The sequence below is a fragment of the Dunckerocampus dactyliophorus genome, chromosome 9 (assembly GCF_027744805.1).
Source record: "Dunckerocampus dactyliophorus isolate RoL2022-P2 chromosome 9, RoL_Ddac_1.1, whole genome shotgun sequence".
In the NCBI taxonomy this organism is placed as follows: domain Eukaryota; kingdom Metazoa; phylum Chordata; class Actinopteri; order Syngnathiformes; family Syngnathidae; genus Dunckerocampus; species Dunckerocampus dactyliophorus.
Window position 1 is genome coordinate 7299087 of NC_072827.1, and position 17373 is coordinate 7316459.

Sequence of the window (17373 nt, forward strand, 5' to 3'; positions counted from 1 at the left end):
TTTCTTCTCGTAATTACTATGGCTTTATTCCCATAATATATAGACGTTACTCTCGAAACCGAAAAACTATTTCTGCAAGCAATTTTTTTAAAAATTACAACTTTATTTGTTGTTTTGTTTATTTCTAATAATATTACGACAAAAAAATATCCTTCAATATTTCAGCTTTGTGGTACTAAAATGATGCTATTTTTCCTCATCATATTACGCTTTTTTTCTCTTGATATTTTGACGTTATTCTTATAAAATTATAGCTGTTTTTGTTATTTCTGCTGTTGTTTTTTTAAATTTCCAACTATTTATTCATTTCTTTTAATGTATGTTTTTATTATATATATTTTATTATTATTATTATTATTATTATTATTATTATTATTATTATTATTATTATTGTTCTTTAAATTATGACTTTATTCCCATAATATTTTGGCTTTATTCTCATAACGTAACAACGTTTTCCGCAATGTAGTTTTCCAAAAATCCCAAATGTATTTGTTTTGTTTGTTTCTCGTATTATGACTTTAAAAATTAGGTTGTTCTTTAATATTTCAACTTGATGCTACTTTTTTTTTGTCCTCATAACATTATTCTAGTTTTTCAAGTTCACAAGTTTTTTTATGTTAATATTTTGACTTTATTCTTGTAAAATTACTGCTTGATTTTTCCATTTCTGCGGCTGTTGTAGTTTAAGCCAATAAAAAAAAAGCCCCCCCCCCAAAAAAAAACAGCCACAAGCCCCAAATGGACACAACTTTGGACACAGCTACCTTAACCCTACACACGTAACGTTAGGAACTTTTTACAAAACAAGTGCCGCAAGGCATGCTAGGAAACCGGAAGCACTCCCAGTGATGGTAGTGATGCCGGCTCCCAGCATGCCTAATGGACCATTTTTGTAAAAAGTTGCTTAAAGTATGTTAAAAAAAAAAAAAAAAATGACTATAACAATGTGGTCAAATAAAAGTTGATGGAACGGTTTGATAGATGTGTACTGTATGTGCTTCTTGGTGAGACACAATGAGAAAGGTGCATTGTTCTCAGAGTGCGCAGTTTATTGTGACAGGTGTACAAGACCTTAATAAAGCACTTTGTCATGTTTGAACGGCAACCCGCCGGCTTTTCAAGATGTTTTTGTGCAAGATGATGCAAGGTAAGCATGTGGTGACTGCAGGCCTGCTAGGACAAATGGAGAAGCGAGTTCTTCTCGTAAGAGGCTGCTTGTGGTGGTGGTGGATGGGGGGCACATGGGGTCTTGGTGTTAATAGTGGGCTGGACTCCCGTGCCCCCCTCCTGACATTGTATTGTTAGTGAATGAAGAATGAGTGCACTGGCCAGACAGGGACTACATTGTGACCTCTATGTGTTGACTTCCTGCTGAGCTGGGACCTTATTAGAAGCTTCCTGCTAAAATGGCCAGAAGTGTTACATAATATCTATATGTATCATTAATCAATGCTATTATCTGTCACTTGCACCTGTTTAATATTAGATTATGTCCAGGTAGTTTGTTTTTTGTTCTCAAATACTGTGATGAAGTATGAGGAAACACCAGTGAGTGCTTCTCCATAGAAAATTGCGGTGCACGATAATCATCAGGCCGATATGAGGGAATTATGACTTCATACTGATAAATCCCAAAACATTTAAAACAGCTCCGATAACTAATTTAAAACAATTTAAAAAACGCTCTAGTGAAGCGAGATTACCCGTCCTGTGCGAGTTGTGAGCAAATCAAGCGCTCCTTTTTCCCCTCCTGCCTGTGACGTTAACGGCCTGTTGTAACTTCCCAGGAGCTCACTTGTAAGCTAACGTTGACTGTTTCAGAGACATTCCGTGTGCTAGTTGTGCCAAATGCTTGGCGATGAGCCACCAGAAATGCCACATCGCTACTGGGTAGCAGCGTTTGAACGTGCAGAAGGTTTGCCAGAGACCTCCATGGCGTCACACCAGCTGCTCGGAGCATGTGCCCGAATACAGTGCACCTTGGGAAATTCCAAGTCCCGTACAGTGGTTTCCGTTATTAATTTGTGCCAAAAGGTCGGACGGAAGCCGAAGCAAAAAAAATTGCAAGAATTTGCATTTTGCAAATAATGAGGTTTTAAGTAGAGCTACAATATGCAAAAGCAAGAACGGGGAGTGAGACAAAAAACATTTAGAAAAAGTAATTTATTGAAAACAACAAACTGAAATAGGCTGTTTATCAACTGATCAAAAGTTTAAGACCATTGCTCAAAAAATAACAAAAAACTCTCCAAACCAGAACAAAAAAATCTTCTCAGTAGGACTCAGTAATGAGTAGCTCCACCGTTCTTGTTAATCACTTGTTAAAAATTGCTTTGGGCATGCTTGATGCAAGTGTTTTTTGACTTTTTTCCCATAATGCTCAGGATCTTTCAAAAAATGTAGAATGACTGATTTACTGCACCCAACCTCAGCAACAATGGCACGCTGCGAGAGGCCTTGCTTATGCAGCTCCACAATCCGACCACTTTAAAATAGATGAAGCTTCTTAGCTTTAGCCATCAGGAGGGCATGCAGAAAACAATACTTACATGAGAGTGTAGTATTGTGTAAACTACAATTTGGTGTTGGGTGTATGATCCATGATGACTGAATAAACAAGCAATGCTGGGAGTGTCCTTTCATCTTTATTAATACCAAGATTCAACGTGCCAAAGGTCAAATACAATAGTTTGTTATGTGCAATATTCTACGATAACTAAGACGGTGGATGATAGGAGTATGTCATTTGTGACCTGGGGACCATTTGTGGCAACCAGTACATTCTTAAAATAGAATAAAAAAATAAAAATCAGCAAAAATGGAAAAACCAGCAGTAATTTTACAATAAAAAAGTTGTGATATTATGGGGAAAAAAATAACGTCATAACATAGATAATAATAACAGCAGAATTGGAAAAATCGAAGGTAATTTTACAAGAATAAAGTTAAAATATTAGGAGAAAGTAGTAATTTTACGAGAACAAAGTGCTAATATTATGAGGAAAAATAATGTAATTTTAGTCGTGTATTTGTATATTTGTTGTATTGGATTTATTGTATTGTATTGTTGTATTGTAGGGCCGGGCGATATACTGTATTGATACTTTTAATATATACTTTAATATAAACTTTCAGCGTGATATCAAACACAACCATATCGTTCATATCGATATAGACTGGAATTGCGCTGTATCTCCCTCATCTCTCTGCACTGTGTGCGAGTCCCTGGCCTGCCCCCCCTTTGTGCGTGCAAGGGGAGGGAGGAAGGGCGGAGCAGAGCCCGGCGGCTCAGTCGAAGCAGCAGCGTCTGCGGTGGAAGAATTAGTCAGAATGTGACCCTAATACTCTGTCATAGCTCAGTAATTTGGAGAGCATTAAATAAAATCTTTTTCACCACCTTTAAACCTGGCACAAACTCCCAATACATGGAATGTGTGAAGCTGCGCACTGGCTGCACGACTCCTGCCACAACACAAAGCAGTGCCCTTCACATTTGCTGAAGATATATGGTCCCCGTTGCAACAGTGGGGGGAAAAAGTGATTTAAAAACCTGCTGAAAAGACTCGAGTTGTCCAGCGAGCTTCACAGTCTCTATTATTTTGCACGACAAGCTCTACAACTTGCTCGTGTCTTCTAAAAATGTTGACCTAAAAAAATACTACTGTTCAATTTGAAGTATTTTTGAGTTGCTGACATGTTCTGTTAACCTGAGCACTCATTCTATTTTCTTCTTTTGTTATTAGCTAAGGCTTTGAGCATAGCTAAAGGTTTATATATATATATATATATATACACTGCTCAAAAAAATTAAAGGAACACTTCGAAAACACATCAGATCTAAACTAGGGGAAAAATGATCTTGAATATCTTTCCTGATAATAAGTGGGTGATGTATTAGTAACAAAATGATGCCACATCATTTGATAGAAATGAAAATGATCACCGTATAGAGGGGGGAAATCAAAGACACCCCAAAAATGAAAGTGAAAAAATGATGCAGCACACTGGTCCATTTTGCCAAAATGTCATTGTAGCAACTCAAAATGATTCTCAGTAGTTTGTGTGGCCCCCACGTGCTTGTACGCATGCCTGACAACGTCGGGGCATGCTCCTAATGATGCTACGGATGGTGTCTGGGGGATCTCCTCCCAGATCTGGACCAAGGCAACAATGAGCTCCTGGACAGTCTGAGGAGCAACCTGGCGGTGCCGGATGAACCTAAACATAATGGGCCTCATTCACGAACATCTTCTTAAAAGTCTTCTTAAGAACTGTACTCAAGAAGGCGCGGGTTGGAAACTGCGCCACATTCACGACACGTTCTTAAGTAGGGATAATCGTTCGCACCGGTGTTCTTAGGTTGATGAATGCCAACTGCGATGCCCGTGCATGTGAGGCCTAATTTGCATAGGTCACCGCCTATTATTTCCTATATAAGGTAAAAAATGTGCCGTGCGCAACAGGCAGCTGGAGGCGGAGATGGCAAAGCGCAAGGGCAAGACTGAGGAGCAGCTGGACAACAAACGAAAGAAAAACTTCAATTGTACTGAAATAGAGGTGCTTTTACAAGGAGTGACCGAACACAAGACCACCTTATTTTCACGTGTATCCACCGGTCATCAGGCCATCCAAAAAGAGTCGGCATGGAGCACCATTGCAGGCAACATAAATGCCGTTTCCACGGAAAAACGCACCACCACAGAGGTTAAAAAGAAGTGGTTTGACTTAAAATAGGCTCAAAAAAAAAGATTGGACTGCACCGGAGGGATCTGGAGGAAACAGGAGGTGGGCCATCAATCAGAAACCAAACTATTTCGGAAACTCTAGAAAGTATTTACACAATCATGATGGAAAAATAAAGTCAAAATACATAGTTTGTGTGTGACAATTTATTTTTTCTGTGGTTACATTTGATTAGACGCTTCCTAATTAATACAGCAGCCCCGTGCTCTGGCTCAAGACGTGGCTGGGGGCGCATGCCGTTATCTGGGGGTGCTAAGTGCGCAATAGACACACCACGTTTCATTGCGATGTTATTCTGATGATCCTGCACACCTGCAAGAACAGAGAGGGAAGCCTGAAGCCTGAAGCGGGACATCAAATATTCGTCGCTTTCAGCAAATAAATCTAATGGTCCCTAAACATTCTCTCTCTGCGCAGCGCATGTCCAGCCAGCTACTTTTTTTTTTTTTGATGAATTAGGATTTGAATATATATTTATAGATGGAGTATATTTTAGTTCTGATGATAAATAATTGTTGGGATATTTTATTTGCCCTACATTTTTTGGGATTAGGTTGCAAAATCCATCATGAGGGCGATTGCGCATTGAAAGTGCAAGCTTTGCTTGTGCGTAAGAGTCCTCCTGAACGTTCGTAGAATTTGTTCTGAGATCTAAGAACTGTGAGTTAAGAACACGTTTCGTGAATGCCAAAAATCTTCATAAGAAGGCTTTAAGAACACATTTGTGCGTAAGAACGTTTCATGAACGAGGCCCAATGTCCCAGAGGTGTTCTATTGGGTTTAGGTCAGGTGACCGTGGGGGCCAGTCAATGGTATCAATTCCTTCATCCACCAGGCTACCTGCATACACTAGCCACATGAGGTCGGGCATTGTCGTGGACCAGGAGGAACCCAGGTCCCACTGCACCAGCGTAGGTTCTGACAATGGGTCCAAAGATTTCATCCCGATACCTAATAGCAGTCAGGGTGCCGTTATCTAACCTGTAGAGGTCTGTGCGTCCTTCCAGGGATATGCCTCCCCAGACCATCACTGACCCACCACCAAACCGGTCATGCTGAATGATGTTGCAGGCAGCATAACGTTCTCCACGGCATCTCCAGACCCTTTCACGTCTGTCGCATGTGCTCAGGTTGAACTTGCTCTCATCAGGGAAGAGCACAGGGCACCAGTGGTGTAGTTGCCAATTCTGGTGGTCTATGGCAAATGCCAATCGAGCTCTACGGTGCTGGGCAGTGAGCACAAGGCCCACTACAGGACGTCGGGCCCTCAGGCCACCCTCATGGAGCCTGTTTCTGATTGTTTGGTCAGAAACATTCACACCAGTGGCCTGCTGGAGGTCATTTTGTAGGGCTCTGGCAGTGCTCATCCTGTTCCTCCTTGCATAAAGGAGCAGATACCGATCCTGCTGAGGGTTGAAGGACCTTCTACGGCCCTGTCCAGCTCTCCTGGAGTAACTACCTGTCTCCTGGAATCTCCTCCATGCGTCCAGGTACCGCAGTGATGCCCTGGTCCAGATCTGGGAGGAGATCCCCCAGGACACCATCTGTAGTCTCATTAGGAGCATGCCCCGACGTTGTCAGGCATGCGTACAAGCACGTGGGGGCCACACAAACTACTGAGAATCATTTTGAGTTGCTACAATGACATTTTAGCCAAATGGACCAGTGTGCTGCATAATTTTTTCACTTTCATTTTTGGGGTGTCTTTGATTTCCCCCCTCTATAGGGTGATCATTTTCATTTCTATCAAATGATGTGGCATCATTTTATTACTAATACATCACCCACTTATTATCAGGAAAGATATTCAAGATCATTTTTCCCCTAGTTTAGATCTGAAGTGTTTTCAAAGTGAGCAGTGTGTATGTATATATATATATACACACACACAGTTAAACCTGTCTTAGCGGCCACTTGTATAGAACGGCCACCTGCCTATAGCAGCCACTGAAAAATCCCCCGCAGCAAATTTACATGTTATAGACCCTGTGTATAGCAGTCACCTGTCCAACGCGGCCAGCGGCCACCCATTTTGTCTCCCTTGGTCAATATCTGACTGCATATAGCGGCCAAATTACCGACTCAAGTAGAAGCTTCATGCACGAAAAGAAGTTTCGTTTTTCAATCATTGAAGCCGTCGTGTGTAGACTTTAATTACTGAGTCCTAGCTCAGTCACCATCATTCACAAGATCCACACAAACTGTCAGTTGTTCCACATAAAAAAGCCGTCTTCTTTTGAGCTTGCTATTTCCTGGTCAAACATGTAACTTTAAGAGCATTTGCACCAAAACATTACCGCAAAGTAGGCTGGGAACAGGACGTGCTCCCAGTGACGCTACAATAAAAAAAAAAAAAAACGCTAGCATGCATGCGGCAGCGGGAGCAAAACTGAGTTGTACTTAATTGAAGTATTTTAGAATGTACTCACGTTATTTTTCATCAATCCTCATCCACAAATCCATCAAAGTCCTCATCTTTTGTATTCGACACAAAGCCGTCTTCTTTTCCGTTCGCTACTAGTCTGTTAACTTGTCAGTGTTATTCAGCTCCGAAGCAAAGAAGGAAACTTCTCCTGTTGCTTCTGCCAACTTTATTTATTGAACGCGGCCACCAGACAGCAGCTCAGAACACACACACATCTCTCAGCAACGTCTCTCCTTCCTGCTTGCCCACAAGGCAAAGGTTAAACAAGCCCCACTACATAGCTGTCCCGGCAATGCCTGTAAGAAATGACACCGTTTATTTCCTGGTGTGCACTGGTCAATACTGTACTGTAATGCCGCTTGTTGTGGGGAAGGAGAGACTCACGTCGCCGATGCACTTTAATGGCTTTATTAACAGCGGAGAACACTGCAGGACTTTACATCCACGCCAACATAAACACACTTCCCAACTCTCTCCAAACTCACAGCTAGCACTGAGCCTAGCTCTCCTGCTCGGGACGCCCACCGTCACTTCCTGATGAACTATAACTGTAATGACACTCTGCCGTATAAAAAGTAAAATATTAAAAACAAGCGTAAGACATTACTAGCACAGCTTTGTTCTGTGGGTCGTGGATATATTCTATCAGTTATTATTAAGCCTCTAGCTTCCTTTTAGTAAGTAAAAACCTTGGCTATGATTGCACTACATTGTCATGTAGACCTACAAAGTACACTTGGAAGAAGAAGAGGTGAATAAATGTATTGAAACTGATGAGGGGTAGGATTAAATAAGCTTTGCTTCTTCCTACTCCTTTTTGAACATGCAAAATTGTGAATTGTACTATGTGATGTGCTACTGTTTGACTCATGCATGTTCAGGATTAAAACCATGAACCATGATAATAACAAGCCTAGTAGTGTTGTACAACTTTTATCCACAGTCCGCAGTGCCCTCTACTGGTCAACATTATTATTTTAAAAAAAATTTCCCCCTTTTTTTTCTTTTTTTTCTCTACTGGTCAACATTCAAACTGGACGCCAACCTGTCTATAGAGGCCACCTGTCTATAGCGGCCACTTTTGCAGACTCCCTCTAGTGGCCGCTCTAGACAAGTTTGACTGTATATGTATATATATATATGTATATATATATATGTGTGTGTGTGTCTGTATATCTATATACTGTATATATATATATATATATGTGTATATATATATATATATATGTATATACATATACATATGTATATACATATACATATGTATATATGTATGTATGTATATGTATATATATGTATATATATATATGTATACATATATATGTATATATATATATGTATACATATATATGTATATATACATATAAAAGTTTGTATTTGATGTTTTCTATGTTTATTTCAAAAAGAAAATACCCTATTTTATTTTAGGGGCTATTTTAGATAAATTTTCAATGTACATCTTGCATGAAGTTTTAAAACTTCAAAGAACGTCCTCATGTTAAGTATTAATTTTAATAAAACAACTTGACACACATATTTGGCCTTCGATTTTGTCTAAACTCACTATTCTATATCGAAATTCACCCTAAATATAATGGGATATGAGTTTTGGTCCATTTTGGCAAGCCCTACTTTGCCTCTACGTCCATTGTACAGTATTGCATGAACGCATCACTTGTACAATCAACATGTAGGTAGCATTCACACGGCAACACACAATTTATAATGCCTTGTCAGTGTACCTAGTCTGTGCGCGCGCGTGTGTGTGTGTGTACGTACCTGCGGCGAAAGCTGCCTCGATGACCTTTTGTTAAGTGCACATTCTGCATAAGAGTCATAAATCAACACCGCCTGACATTTCTCCTTCAATATTTCCTGGTAAATACAGTTCTTAACATTTGAAACCCATTTCATAGCTGAATATCCTTCCGTTTATTCAATGAGTTGACTGCGTAGGATTAAATAGGGACGTCAAACCTGTTTTCACTGTGGGCCACAGAATATGGTCGCTCTCAGGGGGCCGCCTCTGAATCCACATAAATGTATCATCGCTTCATGATGTTATTACATGTTTGATTATTATCTCTTTCATTTTGTATTGTTATACCAACACACTTGGATTGAAATAACTCAAACTCTTGTAGAATTCCATTTCATTGTGGTTTGGGAAAAAACAAATAACAAACTCATACTGCATACAGTAAATTGACTGAACAAATACATTTAGAATTGAAATTGAAATTACTTTTTTATATAAATATATTAAAGTAAAATAATCAATAACACTTAAAATAAATATAATGTTTTATATATATATATATATCATGTTTTTTGCATTGTTTCTAGGCTTTCAAACCTTATTTAAAAATATACATTTTAGATTTCTATTTAAGTATTTTTTGTTTAATATAATATAAATATATGTTTTAAAGTATAAATAAATAGATAATACAACTAGTGTATACTTTATTTATATACCATTTATTAAAAAAAAAATTAATACAATAAAATAAGTGTCTTTTGATGTGCAGGCTTTTGCGGGCCCCATGAAATAATATGGTGGGCTGAATCTGGCCCCTGGGCCTTTTGTTTGACATTTGTGGACTAATTGAAGAGAAATTGTTGCCTCAGAAAGACACACACAGTGCATGGATATCCAATGCAGGAGCTCGGCTTAAATTGGCATAATATCTGCTGTTAAATGTTGCTGTTGTTCCTATAATAAAGAGCATAATGTGAGTTTTTGAACCTAAATTATCATTTCATAATAAAGAACGTCATTCATGTTTACCTCCCTCATAGTATTTGCCTGGACGTCTGCTTACAGTACATGCAGTACACACACAAACGCTTTATTTTTCAACAGAATCTCCAGAAACGGAGGCAGCCATGGACCTGGGAGCGTCAGAGATGATGGAGTCAGAGGTTCTTTACGACTGTGTGATCTGTGGACAGAGCGGACCCTCCACCGAGGACAGACCCACCGGCCTAGTTGTTCTCCTACAGGCTTCCTCGGGTAATGCTCCATCATTTCCCAAAACATTGGAGAACATGAATTTGCATACTGTACCCTTGTGCTTCTATACAAAGTTAATTTGTCACCCTAAGCCGCCCAATAGATCATCATATGACCTTACTAGCTACAGTATATGAAAGGAGGGCTTGTGTAAAAAAATTGACATACAGTATTTATGGTCACATCAATTACTCGCTTCTTCTCGGGTGGCTTCAGAAGGTAACCCCCCCCCCCAAAAAAGCGGGGATCTTCTGTACACTATAAGCTTATTTCCTGTTGTGTACTTTCATGAATGAAAATGTGTCTGACATATCCATCAGCATCCTTGTATAGTCACTGACCTTTATTGTCTTTCAGTGCTTGGACATCGCTGCAAGAGCGAAGAGGCTAAGAAGCTCCCAACCTGTGACGAAGAGCACATTTACTCTGCAGACACATGCGCAGTGGCTCATGACGTCCGGCTCACCCTTTTGCAACGTTTCTTCAAAGATGTGGGTGTCTCAGGAAAAACACCATCATCTTTACACAGGAGGAACATCTGTTAAAAGCACTTGGAATGCCATTAGTGATCTGGATATCCTTTTAGGAAACACTGACTATAGGAGCATGCATTATGATGTTATGCCTTCATTTGCTTTATCTATATCAGGGGTGTCTAAACGTTTTCCAGTGAGGGCCAAATGGTGAAAAGTGAAAGGATGCAACTTTGCCATTTTGATATTTTGCCATATGCTAAGAAGTTATGTAATAAACTATAACAATATAATTTGTATTACATCTCAGTTTTGTGATATAGGTGAAAAAGCCTGGTAGTAGTATCAACTTCACTCTTTTTTTCCCCCATTTTTGCTGTTTTTTGCCAAGATATTTCAACTTTCTTTGTACATTTTGGTAAATTTTCTTCTCATAATATTATGACTTTATTCTCATATAACATTTTCCCCAATCTAATTGTTCCAAAATTACAACTTTATTTTGTTTTGTTTTTTTCTCATAATATTATGACTTTTAAAAAAAAGAAGGTATTAATTCCTCTATACTTCAACTCCATGCTACTAAAATGACATTTTTCCTCATAATATTACGAGTTTGTCAGAAAATTGTGACTTTTTTTCTCGGTCGAATACAACTTTTTTCTTTTAATATTTTTACTTTACTCTCTTAAAATTCTGCTGTTTTGTTTAATTTTCCAACTATTTTAACTTTCTTCTTGTACATTTTCTTTTTCTTGTAGGTATGACTTTATTCCCATAATATTTTAACTTTATTCTTGTAACATTACGTTTTCTGCAACCTAATTTTACAAAATTGACAACACTATTTTGTGTTGTTTCTCATATTACAACTTTAAAAAATAAATATATATATTATTTAATATTTCAACGCTGTACTCTAAAATGTTTTTTTTCCCCTCATAATATTACAAGTTTATTCTTGTAAAATTTTAGAATACAACTTTTTTTCTCTTAATATTTTGACATTATTCTCATAAAATTCTAGCTGTTTTTTTCCCCCAACTGTTTCAACTTTGTTGTGGTAAATATTTTTCTTGTAATTATGACTTTATTCATCCATCCAGCTATTTTCTATGCCTCTTATCCTCACTAGGGTTGCAAGGGTATGCTGGAACCTATCCCAGTTGAGAGGCGGGATACACCCTGGACTGGTCGCCAGCCAATCGCACTCACATTCATACCTATGGACAATTTAGAGTCTGCAATTAATATTTTCCCCAATCTAATTTTCCAAAAATTACAATTTTATTTTCTTTTGTTTGTCCCTCATAATATTACAACTTAAAAAAAACAAACATATTTTTTTTCTGGAACATTTCAACTTTATTCTACTAAAATGCTGTAATTTTTTCTCATCATATTTTGAATTTATTCTTGTAAGATTACTGCTGATTTTTCAATTTTGTTTTGCTGTTTTCAAAACATTTTTAGAATGTGAGTCAGGCCAATAAACAGCTGCGGGACGCACTTTGGACACCCCTGATTTGTATGGAAGGGACATGTATAATATGTGTTTTTAGACTAAAGAGAAATTGTTCACGTTTGAAAGATGCTTACTGATGTGACGTTTGTGCTGTGTACTCTGCAGAGCTCTTGCCTGCAGTCTGTGTCAATAGGTTGGGACGGGGGCGTCTACGTGCAGACCTGTGGACACACATTGCATATAGATTGCCACAAGTCGTACATGGAGTCTCTGAGGGTAACGTCAACTTTCTTGTCCTTAACAACGACATGACATATGTTTGTTTGTGAAACTGATTGGTGGAAACACAGTCAATCATTGCCCATTTGCAATTTACCTCATTAATGAAGATATTGACCGACGAGATAGCAGCTCAGAAAGCCATGGAAAGCGTTCATGAACGTTTGCGAGAGCGAGAGAGAGAGAGCGGTCAAAGCTCGTTTTTTGCACGTCTAGTTTTTGTATGATTTGGTTTGCGTGGTCTGACTGCTAAATAACCCATCACGGGGCAAAAAAAGTCGTGAGCGGCAGCAATTTGATAAAGAGGTGAGAGACTATTGGATTCAATCTTGCCAGAATGTACGGGAAGTTCACAACAACGAGACACTCCATCCGTTCCTCATTTGTAATGTTTTCTGCAAGAAAAATTATTCTTGATAAAACAAAAAAGTGCCAACGTGGGAGTTTTTTGCACTGCAATATTTCCATTTTTGTTTCTCAGTTCCAGTCTTTGTTATATATTTTGCTGCCAATTATACAAGTATGTAAATATTGTCTATCTAGTCCATTTGTCCTTGAATGGGGCCTCCTGCAGCTATAGGTGATGAGTCAGCCTTTCCATTAAACACTGGTGTTTATTCCACACCCACTAACTTTAAAGAGAAAAACAGATTCGTCCATAAGACAAGCCGCATGGTGTGACATGGGATATTTAGTACACAGAAATATACACACACAAAGATTAAACAGTAGCTCACCAGAAAAGTCTGCCATCATTGCCATCTTGATCCTTCTCTTTGAAAGATCAGACTCTTTTGAATGAGCTGGTGATGGAACATGGAACCTGTCCAAGCAAGGTGCACTGTGGTCGGACACACACTCTAAGTAGCTGATGTACCGCCCCTGTGGTCAGGGGAACCAGGGTAGAGAGCGGGTGGAGCCATCGGGCGTAGCCCAGCAAGATGCACTGTGGTCGGACACACTCTCTGAGCACCCCAGAGGTTGGTAGAACCAAAATATAGAGCCGTCGGAGCTACCTGGCGTTCCCTAGCAAGGTGCGCTGTCGTCGGAAACACTCTCTGGAGGTCGGTAGAACCAGAATATAGAGCGGGTGGAGCCATATGACATATGACAATAAAACTCTCTTGAATCTTGAATCTGGCGTAGCTCAGCAAGATGCACTGTGGTCGGAGTATTAAGGTTGTATGTTAATGCTTATTATTATTATCTGAAGTTGATCAAACGTTCAAGCTTCACTGTGATTCTCTGTTTATTCTTTAGAAGTGGAAAAGTACTGTGAGTGGACTGATCGGAAGCAGTTGAGATAAAGAAGCACCTTGTGTGCGAGACACGACACCACCAGTGCAGCTGCAGGCAATTCATGGACAAAAAAGCACATTCCACAGGCATGCGCTAAAGCAGCCGCCTCCTCAACGGTCCACTACAGGAACTAGTTGTGACTAATATTGAAACTTAGAAACAGAATATAGAGCAGGAGGAGCCACCCCTGACGAGGCCAAGCAAGGTACACTTTTGTCACACACTCAACGAGAGCCCGAGAGGGCCCTGAAACATGACAAAAAGATAGCATCTTATACACCGGAAATTACGGTATTTAGTTGAGTGCCTATTAGATAACAGTGTTCTATATAGTTGACATATTTAGTAAATCTACTTCCGGCTTCTTTATATGCTTTCAATATGATTTGAATCACACCATAGTGCCTGAGTTGTAAATACCTGTAAAATTCAAGCTTACCCAGGTTGCATTTCTCTTAAGTTTTGGAAACTCTCCAGCTGCCCCTTCAGCAGTAGACATCACACTGTCATTGGTTATCCACCGTTCGAATCCTTTATCATATTTGGTTGGTCTGAAACTATCATATGCTATCCATCTTAATAGTTTGGTCCTTTCTTGTGTCTTCTGTTTTTTTTTTACTGATAAAATGTATTTTTGGATGTCCGATGGGAAAAATTGCCTTGGTTTTTGTACGTTTTTTTTTTTTTTTTTTTGTCTGACCTTTTGGAACGAATTAATGACCCTAAACCCAACCCTAACCCCAACCGAGGTTCCACTGTATTTCCAATCAGACTGTGTTTTTCTTCTTCAGAATGACCAGGTTCTGCAGGGGTTCTCTGTTGACAAGGGCGAGTTTACCTGCCCGCTGTGTCGACAGTTTGCCAACAGTGTACTCCCCTGTCGCCCCGGCCGGGGCTCTGAGGCCGGAGCCTGGCACACTCCCACAAACAAAAAGACCAGTGTGCTTATAAAGGAAGTGGGAGACCTTCAGGAGAACCTTGGCCTTTTCCCAGTAAGTATTCTGTATGGATGACTTCCCACTTTTTTTTGATTGGGAGTTGTCTGTATGTAAGATGATGTGGACACAAAAGTCTGTGATGTAGTGGTCTTGATGTAGTGTTTGTGTTTGTCTGGTTAGACGGAGTCCAACTTGAGTAAAGAGATGGAGTTGGTCATCAAAGACATCAAGAACACCACCCAGAAGAAATACATGGATTACGGCAAGAACCCTGGATCCCCTGATAATGACTTCCTCTTCATGTACTCGGTGGCAAGGTAAGAACCGGTCAGCCGTTTGACGCTTACGTAATAGACAAATGTATTGGGACAGCTGGTCATAAGAGAAAACAGACAACTGGTGCCTCGTTTCCAGCTATGATAGCTTGGATGATTCATCGGGGGTTCAGTATCTTGCCCAAGGATGCTTGGACATAGTCACGGGAGGACTAAGGATTGAACCAGCAAACTTCAGGTTGGGAGACAACCGCTCTACCAGCTGAACCACACATCTTAGTGGTGTTTGAGGTCAGGGCTCTGTGTGGGACGCTCAAGTTCTTGCTTGAACAGGAAAAGATTTTTTTCAAGGTTGCCAGGTCTGGGGTTTGTGTGTTCAAGCTGAAGTCTACCCCATCATGCCAAACAGGTCGATACAGCCCCTAACAACACCTGCCAGATGCATCAAGTCATCAAGATGCCCCCCCATACTTTAGAACAGGGGTGTCCAAAGTGAGTTTTTCCAGAATAACATTGTAATTATGAGGAAAAATAATGTCATTTTAGTAGCATAAAGTCGTAATATTATGAGAAAACAAAACAACAAATAAAGTTATAATTTCTGTAAAATTAGGTTGCGTAAAAAGTTATAATGTTACGAGAATAAAGACAAAATATAATGGGAATAAAGTCGCATTTACAAAATAATTGAAATAGTCGGGGGAAAAAAACAGATGTAATTTTAGGAGAATAAAGTCAAAATATTAAAAGAAAAATGTTGTAAAAAAATGGGGAAAAAAGTTTAAATTGTACGGGAATAAACTTGTAATATTATGACGGAATAAAAGTCATTTTGAAATATTCAAGAAAAAATGTTATTTTTTGAAAGTAATATGAGAAACAACACAAAATAAACTTGTCATTTTTGTAAAATTGTTGTGAAATAAGAGTACAAGAATAAAGTCAAAATATTATGAGAAAAAAGTTGTATTCTAATGAGAATTTTTTTTTTTTTAATGAGAATAAGATTGTAATATTATGAGGAAAATGATGATGAAAACATGCAAGTACCACACAGCACTGACCATATCCCACCTACTGGAATGTGATGATGTCCCTCCTCCCCCAAGACCCCTGGCCCAGCCAACCCATCAGCTGTAACCTGCGCTGAATACTTCCAAAACCACATCCGAGATTGCAAAGGACTGGAAGAAGCAGCCCTTCACCCTGAGCACAATCCCTGGAGTGTGTATGGGTGCCTGTTGGCACTCTGAAGTTCAGTGAACAGCGCAAATTGCCTGAGGATTGGAAAATTCCTCTGTCACAGGGGTGCGCTTATCAGCAAAAGCCAGCTGGAGCTTCGTCGTAGCTGCATTATCTATGTGAAATTGCTTCCCCCCATCCCTCACTCTCAGGAAACCCAAAGATTTGGCCCCATAGAAAGAAATGGCGAGTGCAAGGAGACGTGTACACATCACTTTTATTTTAGTCCTTCCGATCAGTGTTCAGCATCTATGTACTCTTAAAGGTTCGGCTTTAGTGTGTCCCGCTTTGGTTATTATTTCTGGCTGAGCAGCACCGCTGCTGACCACCTTTCATTATCATCTTGGCAGCATTTTCCATACCAAAAATCACCACTGAGCTGTTTTTTGTCCTTTTTTTATTTTAGGATGAAATGTTGTGTAGAAAATAACATGTAAAGTAATGTGGTACTTCCTGTTGCAATGATTACATCAGTGGTGCCCAAACTCTCCAGTGAAAAATGAAAGGATGCAAGGGCCACTTATTTGTTTTGTAAAGATATGCTAAGAAGTTCTATATATTTCTCAACTGTGTGATATCGGTGACAGCTTTTCCTGTTTTTTTTAAATGTTCCAAATATTTCACATTTCCTCGTAAATGATCTTTGTACATTTTCTTTTACGTAATGTTATGACTTTATTCCCATAATATTTTGACTTTATTCCAGGGATGTCCGATCTTATCGGACATGTCTTGTCCTGAAGCTCTGGTCCATGAGTTTGAAAGGCTTAACGTTTTTGATTTTTTTTTTTTTTCTTGTTAAATATTTTTATATTTTTAGAATGTGCTGCAGGCTGCTTTTGGCACCCAGGCCACACTTAGGTCACCCGTGTTACATGTCATGTAAAGAAACACTAAAAATTATTTCTACTTGTATATCACCTGACTCTCTCTGTTCAGGACCAACCTGGAATTAGAGCTTGTGCATCGTGGAGGCAACCTGTGCTGCGGCGGTGCCAGTGCAGCTGCCAAGCGCTCATGTCTTAGTAAGTATTAACACACACACTACGACAAAAACTATATGCTATGTTTGCATCTGTCTTATTTAAATGAATATAAAAGTAATAAGTTAATTTAAAGCAAAATTGCCTCAAGAGAACACATTTCATTATGATTAGGGCTGTTGAAAATAACACATTCACGCCGGCAGCTGAATTATTTAATTAATTTCGTTAC

General features: G+C 39.2%; 1 protein-coding gene across 6 annotated transcripts in view; it reads left to right on the plus strand.

The window, feature by feature from the left end:
• ubr3 (ubiquitin protein ligase E3 component n-recognin 3) overlaps window positions 1-17373 on the plus strand; it is a 112872-nt gene that overhangs the window by 48943 nt on the left and 46556 nt on the right. For all 6 annotated transcript variants that reach the window (XR_008572517.1, XM_054787986.1, XM_054787983.1 and 3 more), the window contains exons 25-30: window positions 10038-10187; window positions 10545-10678; window positions 12291-12401; window positions 14495-14695; window positions 14822-14958; window positions 17098-17183. Coding sequence is in view for 5 of the 6 variants with exons in the window: in XM_054787986.1 (XP_054643961.1) it covers window positions 10038-10187; window positions 10545-10678; window positions 12291-12401; window positions 14495-14695; window positions 14822-14958; window positions 17098-17183 (819 nt within the window). In the remaining variant the exon portion in view is untranslated. The remainder of the gene's footprint in view (window positions 1-10037; window positions 10188-10544; window positions 10679-12290; window positions 12402-14494; window positions 14696-14821; window positions 14959-17097; window positions 17184-17373) is intronic.